This window comes from Muntiacus reevesi, chromosome 2, assembly GCF_963930625.1.
Source record: "Muntiacus reevesi chromosome 2, mMunRee1.1, whole genome shotgun sequence".
In the NCBI taxonomy this organism is placed as follows: Eukaryota; Metazoa; Chordata; class Mammalia; order Artiodactyla; family Cervidae; genus Muntiacus; species Muntiacus reevesi.
This window is the reverse complement of record NC_089250.1, coordinates 76,324,515-76,344,694: the sequence shown is the minus strand read 5'-3', so window position 1 is coordinate 76,344,694 and position 20,180 is coordinate 76,324,515. Positions and strand designations below refer to the sequence as shown.

The 20,180-nt window shown below is 44.1% G+C and overlaps 1 protein-coding gene across 1 annotated transcript; it reads right to left on the bottom strand.

The window, feature by feature from the left end:
• Positions 1–3,171: 3,171 nt before the first annotated feature.
• Positions 3,172–19,298, bottom strand: PARD6B (par-6 family cell polarity regulator beta). Its single transcript, XM_065922173.1, has 3 exons — positions 19,134–19,298; positions 14,269–14,491; positions 3,172–5,727 (listed from the first exon to the last, which is right to left on the bottom strand). The coding sequence occupies exons 1-3, from the start codon at positions 19,197–19,199 to the stop codon at positions 4,898–4,900; spliced, it is 1,119 nt and encodes a 372-aa protein (XP_065778245.1). The 5' UTR covers positions 19,200–19,298; the 3' UTR covers positions 3,172–4,897.
• Between the last annotated feature and the right edge of the window lie 882 nt (positions 19,299–20,180).

Genomic DNA, 20,180 nt, shown 5'->3' with positions numbered 1-20,180 from the left:
TCTTTCCACCCAGGACAGTGCCAGAAAAAATAGTCACTGGGTCCACAAATGTACTTAAACAAATGGCACTCAGGAACATCCTTGCCATTTCACCATTTTTCTGTTGTTTCCCCAATTAGAAAACAATGAAGAATGTAGATTGAATGGATCTGAAAACAGATGCCTTTCCTAAGTCCCCGTTGGTGTTTATCAGCGTAAGAGTAATTAGAATAATGGAAACACACAAGAATAGAAGTTTTGAAAGTGTTTCAACATCAACAATATTGAAATAAAATGACATGATGTGCCTCTTGACATGGTAATATGAGGATATAACATCGCATTCATAGTATTCTTGCCAAATACTTGAATCTAATTACAAGGAAACAGACAAACCCGAATTGAGGGACCGTCTACAAAACAATCTGTCTCTACTCTTTAAATAACATCAGAAAGCTGAGCAACTGTTTCAGACTAAAGGAGACCAGAGATGTGACGTGTGAATGCAACGCCTGGTTCCTGGTTAGATGCTGGATGGAGGGAGGGATTTTCTGCAGAGGACGTTATGGGGGCAACTGTTGAGATTCTCGTTCGGGCTTTTGTGTAATCCATATGACTGTCTAAGTTAGATCTTCTGAATTTGATAACCGAACTGCAATTGGATAAAGGAATGCATGAGAGATCGTCCTTGTTCTCTCATGCGTGTCTTCAGGGGCTCAGGGGCTCTGATCAACCAGTTCTCAGATGTTTCAGGAAAAGCAGAGATAAAACAAATGTGGTATGATCTGGGTGAAGGGTATAGGCTGTACTTTTTCACGCAGCTCTGTTCTACATTTGAAATTATTTCAAAATAGGAAAGCAAGCAAGCAATGCAGTGCTTTTTTCCCACCTGGGAAAAAATAGATTAGTATTTTCCATGGCAAATTTCTCAACTGGAAAACAAAGTGCCTTAGACTCACTTTACACTTTACCTAACACACCTAGTTTGTGTCTGCTGTCCCGGCATAATTACTAGCAAATCCGTTCACTCTCAAAAATGTCCCAGTGTCAATTATAGTCACTCTTATTTTCAGCCACTTTCTTTTTGTAACAAAGTGTCATATGAATAAGTATGCTTCATGGAAAAAAAGAACTTTAGCATTATTTTAAAAATGAATTTCCGTATTATTTGTATAATGGGAAAAAAGTTATCTTTACTAATAATATCTTAAATAACTTTGGTATCCATCCCTGGGGATTACAGTGAACTAGATAACTATAATGAACTAGAAAAAAAAGATTTCCTATTACACGGAGAACTGAGAGCTTTTTAAAATGGGAAGCCATCTAAATACAGCTTGTAAATAAAATACAAACTCTTAACATTAATTTATAAAATCCACATCAAATGTTGTAAAGTAACTAGATGAACACATTAGCTTTTAAATGTCAAGACTTTCCACATCTTCTAAGGTGCTCCCCAATCTGTTGAGAGCTCAGCTACCAGTCACTGACACACGTAACTCCTAAAGTTTTGTCACCCATAATTAAACCTTTCATCAGTCTAAAAGATGGAAAAGTCAGAGCAAATGCTATCACTAGTTCAATTCAGTTCAGTTCAGTTACTAAGTCGTGTCCGACTCTCTGCGACCCCATGAACCGCAGCACGCCAGGCCTCCCTGTCCATCACCAACTCCCAGAGTCCACCCAAACCCATGTCCACTGAGTCGGTGATGCCATCCAGCCATCTCATCCTCTGTCGGCCCCTTCTCCTCCTGCCTTCAATCTTTCCCAGCATCAGGGTCTTTTCAAATGAGTCAGCTCTCCGCATCGCTAGTTGCTGCTAACCATTAACTCAAGCACCGTAAGGCAACCAACCAGAAATGGGTCAGCTTTTCCTTGCCTTTTTTTTCCTGGTCTACACCAACGGATCATGTGTAGGATTCTATGTACGTGATGTTGAATTTTTACTTAGAGGATTTGCTGTTTTTAAACTCGGGGAGGGAATTGGTTGTCGTCCTGCATGCTGGCTGGCATAGAAGTTAGTGCAGAGATCAAGTTAGCCAATTACAGGGTGACTAATTTGGAATTAGAAATGGCTCAGGAAGAGGGTGTGTTTTATTTCCGGCCTTTTACGATGTTCAGTATAAGTTGAATCCAATCCATATAGGCAGTACTTATACCTAAGGTGGTGATAAAAAGCATAACTAAGTGAATTTGAATTCGGAAAAGAAACTGTCACTTCAGAAACAACTTTTGTCTAATTTCAAGTAATCAAACATCTAAGTGATAATTCTGGATGTGTATCATGTATAACCTCTCACATTCTCTGAATTTAACTGCATTTTAAATGCCCCAATCCTATGCTGGGCCCTCGGCAGTCCAAGTGAGGAGTCCTAACCACTCAAATTCTAGGTGTTGAGCTTTTAAAAGTTAAGAAAGTTAGGCTCTTGTTATAACGTGGCAATTTTCTCCCTTTTCATTTTCTATTTTGGGTGCTTGCTAAATACTTGTTGGGTGACTTTTTGTGTATTTTTGCAAACAAGAAAGCAGCCTTTATACAAGTCTATCTTTATTTGTAAAAAATAATATACAACTAAAGCTAATTTGATTTTTAAAATCAAAATTCATTTAGTGATAATGTACATTTTATAATAAAATTGTAGTAAAATACTGACATTTGATAGTTTAAACAAAGTATCATTCATGTAAAAATCATGTTGCATGTAAAATTTAATTAGAAAATTCATAGTTCACAAAAGTACATATATTTTGTTGATAGCTCATGAGGACATTATCATAAACTTACTTAAGATACAGAACAAAATTCACAGTTAGCTTGACATTTAGTACTATAAAATTTTAAGGTGAATCCACTGATATTTTTGTTAATAAGGTACACTTGAAACAATTCAGACTACCAATGAATCGACATTTTATTGTATAACCAAGATCTATTGGTTTTACAGTATGTCTAGTAATCAGTTATTTCACCAATAATTTAAATGAGAGATCCAGTTGAAAAGACCACTGACATATACTTTTAGCGGGAAAATTAAAATAAAAAGCACTAGCAGCTTTGATTTCCATTTTCATGAATACATACAAGACAGATCTATATTTTTACAGTTAAAAGTTGTTCAAAAAGTCAAGCCCTGAAGTATTTCTTCCCCTAAGAGAACAGTTCTGATGTTAAAACTTTGTTTAAAAAAAAAAAAGAGAGAGAGAGAAAGAGAGGTAGTATGTGAAAGCATTTTTACTCAAAATGTTGAACCCCTGCACCACTTGTAATATAAATGAAATGTAACCTTCTACTCACTAAATTTTGCCATTCAAGAGTTAAATTTGTAAAACTCAACTGAATGTTAAACCTGGAATGCCATTAAAAAATAGTGGTTAAATAAGTGGAAGAATTTCTACGAATTCAACAAAAAGTATACTGTGTTACATAACATTGTGCAGTTAATAGTTTAGTGATAATATGTTTAGTGGTACAATGTGAACAAAACACGATGAAGTATTCTGAGTCAAGTGATCTTCATTTAATCAACTTTACTTCATATACTTTTACCATATAGAGAAAATATCCTTCAAAACGGAGTCATTCCATTCTTCATTGTTTTAATAGCACACAATTGTTAAAAGGTATCCATTCTAGCCCTACCATAAAATTAATCAATAAATAACTCTGAGAGCAACATCAGTAAGCCACAGGGAATTCATGTAGTTCATACTATTCTTAGTCTTTATATACAAGCTACCGTAGCGCCTGTGCACCTCATACAACGAAACCAGGCAAGGAACGAAAAGTTAGCAGCCTTACTCTTACCTTGTTCTAAGTGGATGCATCAGAAAGTAATAAATAGCCTCTTAACATTAATCGAGATACACTCTACCTGTCAAAGGTGAATACTACATACTTTCCATAAAGTGTAGGCAGTGTTCCTACGATCTCCACTAAGGAAAACCCAAAACTTTCATATAAAAAGTGCACAAGGCTGTCCTGTGTATAAAAATCTCTTAGTTTGGGTGTGTGTTTTTTTTTTTTTAATGAAAATAATTAACACTACTCAAACACATTAAAAGGGTATAAAAGCAGACCAACAAAATACACAAAGAAAGGAATGATTTCCAATGAGATTCGGAATGAGGACAAGAAGACATTATGGGAGAGAGTCTCCCACATCAGCAGAGGCGATGGAACTGCCTTTCACAACGTTTAAGGGATGCCTGAATGGAATGAGTTTGTAAATGTGGAAGTTACAGGAGGGACAAACGCAGATCTGAACAACTGTTAAGAGTTTCTTAATTCAGGAATATTGCTTCAATGATTTATAACTTGAAGCAGCCCCTAAAAAAGTCAGTTGGTTTGATTTCTTACAAATTGAGAGCCCGGGGGGGGGGGAGGGGGGGGGGGAGCATTTGAAAAACTGTTAAAATTAGCAACAGAGGAACATCTAAAAAGTCAAAATAAAATACGGGGCATATAGGAGCTGAGGTCCCCAAAGTACCAAATAGATAAGACTTCTTCACATTAGAAATTAAAAAATATAGTTAAGGGAAAAAGTAACCAGGCTCTGCACAGCAGGTTAAATATGCAACCACTTCAAATGGAAATGATCTAGTCCTTAGGGTGTTTAGTTCTGGGGAAATGTGCTCTAACATCCAGTTCTCTATAGACAAAATAGCAAAAGCACATCATTTCAATAGCAAAGGCCCCTCTGCTTTAGACTGGAATTTACCTCTAACCCAGCAAAGTTTATATGGATTATCAAACTACTATTTCAATAACATTTTAAGCTTGCCAGAGAGATATATATATATATTTTTCATGCCTATCCCAGATCACTTGTTCAGAGGTATATAATGCTTGCAACTAGCCAAATTTACAGAGTCTCCGTGGCATCCTCGTTCAGAAGGCATTCAAGCCGGGAAGGTCTCAGAGTGTGATGACTGTGCCGTCTTCCTCTAAGAGTTTCTGGTCTGGAGCACTCGTTTCGAACTCGGTGCGGGCGCCACTCGCTACCGGTGGTAAGCCCACCTCGTGAGCAGGGATGAAACCGTTCTGCCCAGACTCGAAAGCGAGTTCTACCTGCGAGAGCGACTCGAGGCTCTCGGCGCTGGGCGCGGCCCTGGGGATCTGCCGCGGCTCCCCGCTGTCCTCGATGACGATGTCGTCGTCGTCGCTGTCCTCCTCCCCCGGCTCCAGGCTGGGCTCCGGCGGCGGCGCGCAGCTGGGGAGGCTGTTGTCGGTCGACTGGCCGGAGCTGCCCGAAGTCCGACTGTTCCGGACAACGTTGTTCCTCTGGTTGGCCGGCCGCACCGTGATGATGAGGTTGCGGCTGTTGGCGATCATCATGTCGGTGACCTGGTCGAGGCTCTTCCCGGATACTTCGATGCCGTTCACCTCCAGGACTTCGTCGTTGACAGCCAGCAGCCCCGTGCTCTGGGCCAGGCCCCCGGGCACGAGCCTGGAGATGAAGATGCCCGGGACCTTCTCCAGGCCGTGCGGGGTCACGCGGACGCTGGCCCCGTCCCGGATGTAGAAGCCCAGCGGCTTCTCCGTGCCGTACTTGTAGAGCCGCACGCGGCGGTGCGTCTCCGGGAGGATGTCCACGTCGATGATGGACGACACAGGCCGGAAGTCCTGGGGCAGGCTAATGGCTATGTGCGGCTTCTTTCTGTGGTTGTCGGGCCGCAGCACGTTGGTGAGAACATTCTTCTTCTTGATGAGGGTGTCTGTACCAAAGGCACTGTAGTCTGCCTCTTCTGTTCAAGCAAAAAAATAAAATAATTACAGGAATGCCATGGAAATACACGTTTATCTATGGTGGGATCTGGACAGAAAGGGCAACTCAAAGCATATTTGGTACAGAAACAAAACTCATTAAATATCAGCCCGTTTCCATCAGATAAAAAACGGAGTGCAGTAAGAAGACGTGCTGTGCCAGGAAAAACCACTAGGTGGCCCTCTCAAGTATTCACCGTAAAATCACCAAAAGGTGCCCTTAGAGTTGATAAAGCTCAAGGACTTAAACATTAAATATGGCAAATGAAATTCTGATAAGCCTCACACACACATTCTTGGCACCATTTATAACAAGTTATTTACACTGTATTTTCCCTACATTTTTCAAAAACCTCCAGTTTGCATGTTTATATTTGACTTAATGACTTGAAATTGGACACTTTTGAAGCTCAAATACCTGTTTTAGAGGTTGCACAGACAGTATACAGGCAGATCTCTTTTTATTGTGCCTCACAGATAATTTTTTTTTTTTAAACAAGAAGGTCTGTGGCAACCCTGCATCGAGCAAACCTATCGATGCCGTTTTTTCAACAGCATTTGTTCATTTCGTGTGTCTGGGTCACATTTTGTTAACTCTTGTGGTATTTCAAACTTGTGATCTTTGATGTCACTATCACAAAAAAAAGATGACTCACTGAAGCAAAGGTTACATTTTTTTTTAAGCAAAAAGGTATTTTAAAATGAAGTTTTTTTTTTTTTTTTTTTTTTTTTTTTTTTTTTTTTTAAATATTATTTTATTAGTTGGAGGCCAATCACTTTACAACATTTCAGTGGGTTTTGTCATACATTGACATGAATCAGCCATATAGTTACATGTATTCCCCATCCCGATCCCCCCTCCCACCTCCCTCCCCTAAAATGAAGTTTTTTTTTTTAGACATAATGCACTTATTTGTGCCAACATTCATGTGACTCACTCTATTGAGATAATCACTTTATAAAACCCAAAAATATATCCAAGGTTCACCTGTAATTAAGTGCAATAGATAATACACATAAAATCATAATGAAATTAAATGAATGTGTATCAAACACAGAATTTTGGTCTTCTGCAAGTACATGCTCCCTCAGTTTTCTGGGCAAGTTTTTAACCTTTCATTTTCCCACTTTTCAAAGAGGCTGAGCTGAGACAGACACGACAGGCAGGGGGAGGGTTCTGGCAAAGCTGAGCACTCCTGCCCCGTTTAATGGCGTGGCGTCTCTCGCTCCAGGCAGCTTCTCTTCAAGGACTGTAGGAATCTGTGTGGCCAGTTCAGCTTGTCACAGAGATTTTTACGTTTAAAAAAATCTTTCCATTTTAAAATCCTGCACCCAATTAAATAACAACAATAACGTGTTTAAGCAAAGTAACGTGGGGAGTGACTTATTCTTCAAGTCAGCCGTTGATCATCTCTGATGGAAACTAGGGAGAACAGGGCACTAAAACACGATCTTAATCGCGCAGCTGGAGGTAGCAGCCTACAAACATCCCTCATCAGACGATGAGCAAACAGAGCTAACAGCAGGCACAAAAGGTGAAGCCACGTCTCAACAATAACTAGAGTGACGATACACTAAAAAGAATCTCCAAGGATTAAAAAAATTAAGAATTAAACAAGACAAAAATACCCCACCCCACCCCAAGAACTAAAGTCCTAGTCTCAACCAATGCTACAGACGACAGTAACATCACCAGCCTGTTTCTGCAACAGGGCTTCCATCTCCCGTCTCCTGTCCCCTGACTCAGCCTCCTTATGATGAATATTATTACCTTTACTTCATAGGAAATTAAGGGACAAATAGGAGTACAAATAGGAGTACAAGACTCTTGAGAGTCCCTTGGACCACAAGGAGATCCAACCAGTCCATCCTAAAGGAAATCAGTCCTGGGTGTTCTTTGGAAGGATTGATGCGGAAGCTGAAGCTCCAATACTTTGGCCACCTGATGCAAAGAGCTGACTCATTGGAAAAGACCCTGATGCTGGAAAAGACTGAGGGCAGGAGGAGAAGGGGGCGGCAGAGGATGAGATGATTGGATGGCATCAGTGACTCGATGGGCATGAGTCTGAGTAAACTCCGGGAGTTGGTGAAGGACAGGGAGGCCTGGCGTGCTGCAGTCCACGGGGTCGCAAAGAGTCGGAAATGACTGAGCGACTGAACTGAAGGGTACAAACTATGTTACAGACAGAAGACTGGCCCAGTTTTCTTACTAGATCAGCAGTGTGCACATTCACTTCACACAGTGAGTGTTACGTGTGCACTGCGTGTCAGAGCCTGGAGAACTTCAGCGATGTTCTCTCAGGGTGCCTGATCACGCCTCGAGAGCTAGTTTCAGAGAAATGTACAACACCAGGGGTGCCTAATTTTGGGGCACTTTTTACCACCCAGGGATAATTTTGCTTCATTTATGGAGAAAGTACTTACACTGTGTTCTTACAAAGACAGAAATTTATTTACAATTTGGCTTGGGGAATAAATTCACTGACAAAACAATCTTTTGGGCAAAATGTGGCCAAAAATCTATCAACAATCTTCTCCTGACTGTGTTCATTCAGAACTGTATGTGTCTTATAATCAATTAAGAAAGCTCACACAATTTTTATGTGGGAAATTTCAGACGATACAAACAGAGAACAAAACCAAGTTGCCTGCATACCTATTCATGGGAAACCTGACCAAAAGACCCCCCAATCTGCATAATTTGGCATCGCCTCCAGACTCTGTTTGAATGCTCTCTGCTAAATTCTCAAAAGCAATATGCCCCAGTACAAAGGCACCTTTGTTCGCCCATCTAGCTAATCAGTTTCCAGCCACTGGGAAAAGAAATATTTTGGCGGAAAGCCAGGGTGCAGGGTGTCGGCTTAAAGTGTAAAGGTGAACGTGTACAGGGCCCAGGGCTGACGCTCCACCTGAGCGCGTCTGTCAAAGTGCAAAACTCCGCACGGGCCGGAGGGCCGGACACCTGGCTCAGGGCAACCTCCCGCTCGCATGAGCCCAGGCTGACGCAACGGCACGTGGTGCGGCTCGAGCAGCGACGCCGCACCTACCCCGCGCCTGACCAGCTCAGCTCGCCCAACGGTGAGCCTCTCCACCTGGAATGCCGCCCAACAGCCGGGCTGGATGTCTCACTTCCTTACACACAGAAAGCGCCTGTGCTGTAGGCACCGAGAGGGAGCCCTGGAGGCCCTCCCTCTGAGCCTCTTACTGTTTAAACATTAACTCCCAAAGCCCCGGTTACCTCACTCCTCAGCTCAGAGCCATGAGGCAGGACTGAGGGTCCACCAGTGAGTGGCAGGCAGAGGTACAACAAACAGAAGCCTGCAGTGAATATAGAGCAGACCTGAAAACCAACGACCGAAGCGTTTCTACAAAACCCAGACCTGTCCCTGCACAGCGACAAAACAGTGACCACTCCTGGGAGAGTCACCAAGAAAGTTCAAGACTATGATGCGTTTCAAGTTCTGCTGGAAGACAGAGAAGAAGGAAATAGCTGAGGAACTGTTCTACTCAAGGGGTGGACAACCTTTTCTGTAAAGAGTCGTACCATAAATATTTCAGGGTCCTGTAAGTCGCACGGTCTCTGTTGTAAAGGCGGCTGCAGGCAACACAGAAGGGAGTGAGCATGACTGTGTTTCCATGAAAACTGTTACAAAACAGCGAGCAAGCCCGAGTTTGCCAACGTTTGTTCTCATCCAAAATGGTTAAATGAAATAGATGTGGCAGCTTTTTAAAAGGATTAAACGTCACTTAAAGCAGTATTCAAGTTCTGCAGATCCCTTCACTTTCTAATATAAGAAAAATCAACCACCAGCTACGTAAGAAGCACCTGCTGCTGCGTGGCCACGCCTTGCGCTCTGGGCCACAGATCCAACACAAACCGGCGCGCAGGTACTTTTCTTTCAAGGTGTTTAGAGACTAGCAGAGATGGCAATTAACCAAGAACCCGAGACCATTATGATTACAGAGGTGCCAGGAGCTGTAAAGCACCCTGGGCTGAGGGAGCCTGTCAGTGGGCGTACAAGGGCAACGGCAGCCTTGCTCAGGAAGTGAGGCTTATGCTGACACTGGAAAAGAAAGGAGCAGCTCATCGGGCAGGAGGGAGGGAAGAACGTGCAGGCGCAGACGGCAGGACGGGGCCTCTGGAGAAGGCAGGCTGGGAGTGAGCAGGGAGGAGGAGAGCCAAGTCAGCAGACAGGGCCCTGCGGACAGACACCGGCCCCCCGGGGAAGTGGGGAGGATTCCGGACTTCAGCCTAAGGCCAAAGGGAAGAAACACCAAGGATTTTCTGGCTGTAAGCTAGAGAGGGGACCTGCAGGGCAAGGTTGGAGGTTATTGCAGGTAATTTAGGATGGTACCTGGCCTGGAGCAGAAGCAATGGAGATAGGGAGATAAGTCTGAAAAATAATTAGAACACAGTTTTAATAGGCTTGGTGACGGACTGGTTGAAAAAAAAGAAGTATGTGTCAAAGGTGACATCCACGTTTCTGACATAAGCAACTGGTCTCATATTCTGAGATGTTTCTCTACAGTTTCTTTTTATTTTACTTAATTTTATTTCTTTTGTTAAACTATTTTTTTTTTACAACTTACTATTAAAATATATTTTCCTTAGGCCATTTCTAAATTAAACCCGACTCATTAAAAGAAAACCTTAAAACACATCTCCCAAGTCACATCCACTGCACGGCAGAGTTCTAAGAGACGCTGAAGGGCCACCCGGTTCCAGGTATCTGGGCCATAAGGCCATGTCCTAAGGCAGATGAGGCTTAAAGCAAGACCAAAAGTGTCCCCAACACGCTCCTTTGAAGAAACCTGTGGTACACATGTGTTTGTCTGATGGCACGCAAAAACAGTTGGCGGCAATGTGGCAAGAAGCTGTGGTGTAGGTATCCTGATCTGATCTGGCGAGGAGTCCACGCATGTCACGATGGGGCTGAGACCCGGCTGACCATCGTCAGGATGGGCTGGGAGTATTTTGAAGAAACACACACTTCCCTGGCCATCCTTCAAACCGACAGGGGTGACCTAAGTGCTGTATTTTTTTTTTTAATTTTTTAATTGGAGTACAGTTGTTTTTCTTTTAAAGGTGTAACCTTTAAATATTGTCTAAGATTGTTTTACATACAACAACCACCTGTACAACAAGAGAAGGAAAACTCTTTTTCCCCTCAAATAAATGAGGAAATTCTAAACTCCAACAGGGCGAAGGGGGCTGGCAAAAGACCTGGGAATCCTCTCTGAAAATAACTTTTAAGATATCAGGTTTTTCTGTTTTGATTCTTGCCTCCACGATAACAGCCCTGGAAACACTGTCTAGGGTTTTTCCCCTCTAATGATAAATTACCGTAAAACATAAAACTTTTCAAGATATGCTACAATGTGACCTCCAAAATCAGGCTATGAAGTGGTTTATGCCTTCAATCGTGAGCTTTCACTTCAAAGAAACCTTATTTGATAGAGTGTACCAGATTTTAACAGGTCACATGGTTTCAAATTTTGAAATTGTTTTTCTATCTGTCTTTTTGGTGCCATATCAAGAGCAACCCACTGCCCTGCTGACTGCTAAACTGGAAGCCGCAAATCAGAAAAACAGAAAGCCTGTCATCATTAAGCAATGAAATGTAACTATACTTAATATCATGTTTTATATTAGTTTCCTGAATTTAATGTTCATCAAAGATTATGCAGAATCAGCATTCTACTTAAGCATCTGTCCAGCTTTGTTAAAAAAAAAAAAAAAAGTATCGCCACGAACTACAGGGCACTGCGTAACTCTGTAAGACCACAACACATTAACGCTACCTAAGTAAGGTGATTTCAGGTCTCCAGGTGGTAGTCTGGTAGATGAGGGTCGGTGGGGGCCCTAGCTGGGGTGGTCGGAAGAGGCCCCTCTGAGAAAGTCACCCGCACTGAGAACCGAGGGAATGGAGGCAGCCACGGGCTGAGCTGCAGGAAAAGCATTCCTTACAGAAGGAACAGACGCGCAGAAGCACAGAGGCGGCGGCAGGCCCACCCAGTCGGGGGGGTGGGAAATCAAGCCGGCATGGCTGTCCTAGTTCGGGAGAGGAGGACGGGGGGAGGGGAGGCTGTGGGGCCCAGATCAGCAAGGTTCTTGCCCTGGGTGTGACGGGAGCCACTGGAGGGTTTTAAGTGGGAATGAATCGACTGACTGACTTTGCATTTTTTGCTTAAGTCATATTTGTATTAAACGTAACAGTTTTAAAGACAAATCTTCTGCTGAACACACTATCTTTTTCTAACTCATATTCTAAGGGCTATGAATCCTACTGGACATTTACCTCTACTGCACAGAAAACTTTTTGTTTACTGTGTTCAAAAGTCCCTTTTTGAAGAAGGGACTAGCAGAAGATAACCACCCTTCAAAGAGGTTAGGATTAATCCTATGAGTGTTACAAACATAACAGTAACATAAACATGTGATCTATAATCCACAGCCTATAATCTTTCTAACAAAGGGGATAATCCAACAAGTTTGTCAGATGGCAGTAGTTTAAAAATAGTCATTCTACATTTAAATACACTTCCAAATAGCAACTAAATTTGTAATGAAAATTACAACTGCTAACAAGGAAGGCCTTTTATTCAACAATAATGATTTAAATTATTCTGTTTAAAATGACGAGTTCCACTGACATGTTCTGTCTTCTCCACTGCTGTTCCTCCTTCTCCAACATTCTATGCATAGCTTTCTAGTAACTAGCCCTGGTCTTCGCCTCTGCTGGCTTTTCTGTCTACTCCCAGAAATTTCAACTGTCGCTCTCTGCAGACTTCAACTCTTTGCCCACCATTTCTAATTTTGTACGTGACAAGGCTGAAACTCGCCAGCCAGATAAGCTTTTTTTCTGGCCTAAGAGGAAACCAGTTTTCTTTCCGAGGCGATCTCTCTTCCAAACTCTGCCTGTTTTATGGCACTGTCCCAGCGATCAGGCGCGAGTCCAAGAAGCTATCTTCCGCTGGGCTCCTCTTCAACTCTCCTGACATCTGGTGAGGAGCGTGGTGCCTCTCAAGTCCTCCCCTCTATCTACCTCACCTCGTCTCCCACTGGGGTGGAAGCGGGCAGCATCTCTCAGCTGCCTGCTCCTCACTCGGGTTCATCCTCAACAGCCCACAAGTCTTCCTGAGGTAACATCCTAGCTGTACCAGGCTCCTATCACTTATCAAGGAAACCCATCTCAGGGGTCTCTGGGAAAATGAGTTTGTGTGATTCTAACTATTTTGTAAATAGTCAAGTGGTATAGACATAAGTTACCCTACCTACCCTTGAAAGTTTATTTTGTTGGTGGACTTGAGTTCCTCCAAACCAGAAGCAAAGATACACAATCAGTGGAATTTCAGAGCCCTGGGAGTGGTCCAACGCTTATCAACTGGTTTGAAATAAAGTTTCGCCTTCAAGGGTAATCTCGGCCCATTCTCTCAAACTGCCTTCTGGGTTGGTTTACAAACACAGTAAGGCTTTAATTATCCCACCAGTTCTGGGCTGGCGGCTGTCATGTTACCTTTCCAAACCTCCTCATTTTCCAAAGACAAAGGAAGAAACAGCACGCATGGCGCCCATCTACAGGCAGACACAGATGCGCACACGGAAGAGGCCACAAGTTAAAAAAAATTTTGTTTAGGACTTTTTAAAATCAAAATACATTTCAATGCCTGCCATATATAGTGGTTATTTAAAACGTTCTTTTGCAAGACCAATTATCAATGTTTACATTCCTCCAAAATAATGACTTACTAATTTTCCAGATAATTAACTAGCTGTATTTTCTGTGAGAAACACCTTAGAGGAAAGCTAACATTGAGCGGAGCCCCAGTCCAAGCAAAGGCGCTGCACGGAGCTCACGCCCCCAGCAATGCTATGAGAGGGCGTGCCCGTTCTCCAGATACAGACTCTGCAGCCCGAAGAGCGAACAACGTTCCTTCAGGTACCTATTAAGTAGTAAACACAGTATTTCAAAGTTGTGACCGACTCTTTGTGGCCCCATGAATTGCAGCCCTCCGGGCTCCTCCGTCCATGGGATTTTCCAGGCAAGAATACTGGAGTGGGTTGCCGTTTCCTTCTCCAGGGGATCTTCCCGACCCAGGGATCCAACTCATGTCTGTTGCATCGGTAGGTGGGTTCTTTACCACCAGTCATCTTAGTTGCCACCGAAAAAGGAGAATGTTGCTCTGACTCCAAAGCCACACTCCTCCTACCACGTCTTTCTGAATGGCCAAAATCACATTCAACGTGAACATTCAATATATTCCTAATTTCCATTAAGAAAAAGAATCCAAGGGTTTACAAAGTAATCAAAACTTTCTAAAGTACACTTAATTAAGTGTACAGATGTTAATTAAACCAATAATATCACAGATGTCTTAACTCACTTGTTAGTTAATTTGGTAATAAGATTCACACAAAATGTCTAATTCCTTAAATTTGTGGCAAACTCTGTATATCCTATCAATGAGGAAAATTAACAACTTCTAATTCTCAAACAGTTTCTCTGGACGTTGGTACTTACCCTTTTTCTGTATAAAGATCCTCAGCAGTGGGTTGGCCGTTGAAACAGCTTTGTGATAATTGTCGTCATTATTTATAGGTAGTAAATCGCCGTGGATGTCTGCATAGCCTACTAAAACGTCAACATTGGGTATTTTATGAACATGTTGCAGTAATCCATAAAACTCCTCAAACTTTCCAGGTTTTGATCTTTCCAGTGAAAACCGACGAAATTCAGCTCCAAACTACAAACAAACATATTAATTTTTAAAAAGGTAACAAGATTGTAACAATCTTACAATGCATGACAGAAAAATTCACAGACACGAGTTTCCTTTAATAAAGAAGACAGTTTCAACCACACAGTTTATAGTCAGAAACCTCACTGAAAGTGAAAGTCGCTCAGTTGTGTCCGACTCTTTGTGACCCTATGGACTATACAGTCCATGGAATTCTCCAGGCCAGAATACTGGAGTGGGTAGGCTTTCCCTTCTCCAGGGGGATCTTCCCAACCCAGAGATCGAACCCAGGTCTCCAGCATTGCAGGCGGATTCGTTACCAGCTGAGCAACCAGGGAAGCCCCTAGAAACCTCATTATCTGGAGATAAAACAGCTTAAAGAAGACAGGAATGTGCCTGCTCACGGCTGCATCTCTGAAGGGCATTCCCTTCAAGAGATGCAGGCTCAACTTAATCCCTGGGGTACCCAGGCCTCACTGGGGACTGTCCTGCAGAATGACTCAGCTCAAACAAACCCTGTCTGGAGTCCAGATCCTGAAACAGTCTTCCCTCCTCACTCAGGCCAAGGGGTAATGGAGATATGCCTAAGGCTTTATTTTGACTGTTAGCAAAAAGCATCTAGGTTTCCTCCCCCATAAAAGGAGTAACAACTTCGTAGGAAGTGGCAGGAATTAACAGCAGCATATTCAAGTAGGACTTTGAACTTCTTGGTATTAAGGTACTGTATGAATGGATGCATATCATAGAAGGAATAAGTCTAAAGATAAGTGTCTTCCCAATGTTAATCTTAAAAAAAAAAGGCAGTTTTATTAATACATTAAATATATGTCATACAACTATCTAATTAATGCAAAAGTGTTTATTATGTGCTTGGCACAGTGCTAGGCCCTAGAGAATCAAAGACTCGGGCCTGCACCCGAGCTCAGCAATTAGTGGGTAGAGAGAATAATTATATGAGCGGTATTAAGGAACCACACAGACAGTGAGGACAGCACTTCCATCACGCCCAGTGTTTATCTTCACAATTCTGACACTCACGTCTGCTTCCCCACTCTAGAATCCAAATGCCACATGATTCCAGTGGCTCTTATGCGACACGAAGGGCTGGCTTCATCCAGTCCATAACAAACACGATCTGCAACTTACTATGGAACTGGCATGGCATTTCCTCAGATGTGGAAACCTGAGACAGGCCCATCAGCCTTCCTCAAAAGGTGCCTCAGCCACACGAGTTTGGGAAATGCTATATAACTATAATCACGCTCTTGGGACCCACTGGGGAGACCAGTTATCAAAGGCGAGGTGAGGCCCTGGGGTTGATTAAAACAGAAAAAAATTTTTAAAACAAACTGTTTGCCAAATGTATTTGACCACTGAATTCCTTTTCCTCTAAGTATCTATTATTGGGTAGTAACACTAGTTGTACTACCAACAGGGCCTTAAACATTATGCACAGAGAGTCCCTACTGGAATCATTTAGGTTACAAATGTGTCCATTCACTTCCCCAAGGATTCCATGGGCTCCCTGGATTCACATAGCTTTTGTTATGGTAAAGAGGTTTATCTGCCTTGCTTATACCCACACTATTTGCTAGTTTTCAATTAAAATGAAAACTCACTAAAACCATCTCTTACCTCTAATAAATTGAAAGTTTCCAAAACGCATTCCTCAAACATAAACACTAACATTTGTCAAGAAAATAAGGTGACTCACACCTAAAGCACTCAAAAAGTTTAGTCACACCTTCACGTTTCAAAGTAAATAAAAACTGGGGAACACCCTTCCTATCACAGTCAGTCTTATGATGTTATCAAAAGTCATAGTTTCTCCTCCATTTTCTTTATTCTGGTATCGCAACATCCCAGTGCATTCTGATTCATCCCCGGGCTGGGGCTTTATTACTTCCCCTGGTGAATGGGAGTAACAGCTAATAATTGAGTATTTTAGGGCTGCAATGTTTTTGCTAAAGCTTGTGGATAAAAATTCTTTGCTCGACATTTTTTTTTTCTCTTGCTTAAATGCTATGATAAAAACAATGGGAAATTGTAAGGCTGCACAGTAGATGGGCCCTTCTGCAAAGTTAGCAGAAAAAAAAAGAGAATTGTTATGCTTCTTGCAGCAGAACAACAGGATTAAGAGAACTTTTTACTACATGAAGAAAAATACAAAAATAGAGATAAAATTAAGACCCAATCAACAACTATTAAAACTTTTTTTAGCCTGGTCTAGTTTGGCCTGGTCGTGGAGATGGATACCCGTCACCCAGCATCTTTTTGTACAACACTCTAGAAATGTAACCTTGATTTTAATATTGGTTCCCCATGAATAATAACCAGGAAATGTACAGCTCAATGACTATTCCTTCCAGGTCTTTGATATCTAAGACTGCTGAAGGACATCACCTTGATTAAGAGCTCTCTCAACTCTACAGAAACAGGAAGATAAATGTTACCAAAAAGTTACATGGTAACTGGTATCACAACTTAACTATACTTATATTTGCATGATCCATTACTTTATTTGTACCATTTTCCCCTTCCATGAGCAGAAGATATGACGTTGACACTTGCTTTTCATGCAGAAGAAAAAGAAATCCTGAAATGTGGATCTGCATACCAGAGTTGGGGTCACAACCTCTTCGTTATCAACTTTGTAAAAAGCTGTGATATCACCACCAAAGCAGTGAAAATGGACGTATTGTTTCACCCATCTGTCCAAATATTGTTTAAATGGTGAAGATGTCAAGTGCTTTTATTTAAGCCCTTAAAAATAAATGTATAGTTAAAACACAAGGTGTCAGAGACGCACTAGAAATCGTACCTCCTCTGTGCCTATTGATCAGCGGCTAGAACACAAGTGGGACCCACTTTAAGAGATGCAGGTTCTCAGAATGCCTTGATTCTGCTTAAGAGATCTGGTTCACCAGAAGTGCAGTAGAGCAGGCCAAATATATAATGGATAGTGTGGGAAAGATTCACAAACCAGTTGACAGAAAAGATGCACGGAAAGCCTGAAATTCTAGTCCTTACATGCTCGAGGTTTCCTAATCTGAAGATAAATTACCACTTGACTGTATTTATCAGAGCACCTAGAATCCCTACTCATTTTTTTCCTATGATAAAAAGTTAAAGACTTGCTACCAAGATTAGGACCCCCGAACTGAATTTTAAGTGTTTTTCTTTTCTTAACCTCAACTCCCACAAACCCAAACTAGATTTATAACAGAAATGCCATAAGAAGGTTCAACCATTGGGCACAGGACCACTACTACCACTATATGCCAGAGGAAAAACTCTCCATATTTTGTTACCTTAACCCTTAGTTCAAGCATGTCACTTCAATTCGCTATGGCAATTCCATGGAGGACACAGGAGAGAGTGTATTCCTGAAACTGCTATATTTCTGTTCTTATTAAGCAGAAAGGTTTTTGAAATAAGTACCTATTCTGATACAAGTTAAGTTGAAAATAACATTTTAAAATGTTAAAAATCAATTATAGCAACTAACAGGACTTTACTTATCAACTCCAGATAATAAAAACCCTTCTACCCCAGAGAGCCTTCCTTACTCTGCTTCACTGAAAATCACTCCTTGATTTTGCATTCTCCCTTCCACCCCATCCCCGTAATCTTATACTTGGTAAGGTTTCAATATTTTTGAAGTTGACACGCTTTTCCTTTTCTCCTATTCCTCCCTGTGTTTTGATCTTCCCAACTCTTACTTTACATGTTCATGGGGCTCAGCTCCGTGTGCTCTCTGTAGCATTCTTTAAGGCCTAAAACTTATCTTGTATTTAAAAGGGCTTTAAGGTTTTGTCATAAAAAGCAGAGCTTGTTGAAGTCAAAACCTTTCTGAGCCCATGTCTTCTCCGAGAATCAGACTAGATTATCTAAGTCCCTTCTGGCTCTTCAATTCATGAAATGCTTGCTTGAGAATGTTCCTGGGGCTGCCGATCATCTTCAAATTCCAGCTCAAAGCCTCCTTTACAAAGCATTCCCTCACTAATCCTGATACACTGTCCTGCTCAAGGAGCCTTGCAATTTAGGAATTCAGAGGATACCCACACGTAGTCATCAGCAGATGGGCATACCCTTGGTCAAGAGGGAAAACACTTGACCTGAAAGAGTAGCAGGATGGAATGAGAAGGGCATCCAAACTCAAAACTGTGAAGTGCCACTCACACAAAAGGTGACAGTGTGCATTTTACAAGATTCAATGCCTACCAAAGTTCTTGCTAGAAAAATCCCTAGCAGGAAGCAAAAGCTAACTTTTACATTTGGGTGACTACGGGTGTTTCAAACACTCTTTACTCAAAGGCCAGAAGGCAGAATTCCTCCAAACCTTTCGTACCATGCTGCGCTCGCTCAAATGTCCCCCCATCCTCGGGTATGCCTCGGGCCTGACTCCCATCCTTGAAAGGGAATGACTTTTTAAGGAAGGGGATTAAGTGCTCGGCGGGGCTCTAGCCTTACCTGGGGGCGGGAGCGGACACAAGGCCCCCCCATTCTCGGCAAGTTCATTACCCACCGTCTCCGGCCCCCAAGTCCCCCCAGCGCGCCCCCCGCGGCCCCAGACACTCCGGGCGCCCCAGGCCCGGTCACTGCGACCCCGCCCCAGGGCACCCCCAGCCGGCCCGGGCCCTCGCACCTTGCTCTTCACCTCCATGGTGCCCAGGCAGCCGCTGCCCGCCCCGTGCCGGTGGCCGCGGTTCATCCTGAGGCCGGGCCCGCGGCGGCCTTCTCCAGCCGGGCCGCCCCTCGGGGGCGCGCGGGGCGAGTGCGCGGCCGGCGGGCTCGGGACGCGGCGGCGGCGGCGGCGGCGGACCGGGCTCCTCCTCACAGGCACCTGCAGAGGGGCGGCCGCGGCTCGCGTCTCCGCGCCGAGCCCCGCTCCGCTGGCTCCTCACGCGGCGGGACCGAGGGTCCGACTGGCTGCGCGGCGGGCGGGGACGCGGAGCCCGCCCTCCCGGCCTCGGCGGCGGCCGCGACGGCGGAGGCGGCAGAGGGGGCGGAGCGGCGGGGACACGCGCCGCAGCCTCGCTCTCGGCCGCCAGCCCCGCGCGCGCGCGCGCTCCCTCACCCCGGGCCGCCGCCGCGGCGCGTGCGCGCGCTCACCTGCAGCCTCCGCCGAAGCCTCGGCGGCCCGCGCTCCGCCCCCACCCAATGGGAAGCGCGCACCTGCGCCCGCGGCGCCAACCAATCGGTACGCGCCTCGCGCCGCTCGTGGGCGGGGCCTCTTGCTCGAAAAACCCGCCTGCCGCCGTTCGATTGGTCCCGCGCGGCGAGGGAGGGGTGGGATCACCTGAAGCCGGGAGGGGCCCTCCGGACCCTGCAGGCGAGCTCCAAAGCGCATGCGCGGGCCCTGGAGTTTCCGCCCAGCGAAGGCCGGCCGGAAGCGCGAGCGCACCTGGAGACGCGCTGGGATGGGTGGGCCGTGTGCGCACGCGCGGGTGCGCGCTTGGTTGCTCGGGACCCGGCTCGGGCTCGCGCTCCGCTGTGGCGTGGGGCGCACTTTCCCGCTGGTGGCCGGACGCCGTGGGGCTGCCCGGTCTCTGCCACCCCTTCCCTCACTTCCACTTTGGGATGCTGCAGCCTCCAACAACGCCCCTCCGTCACTCATTTGCGTCCTTTAGTCGTCTGGCTGCAACTCGGATTGCAAAATTCCAGTTTTCCCGCCTCTGCAACAGTAACTGGA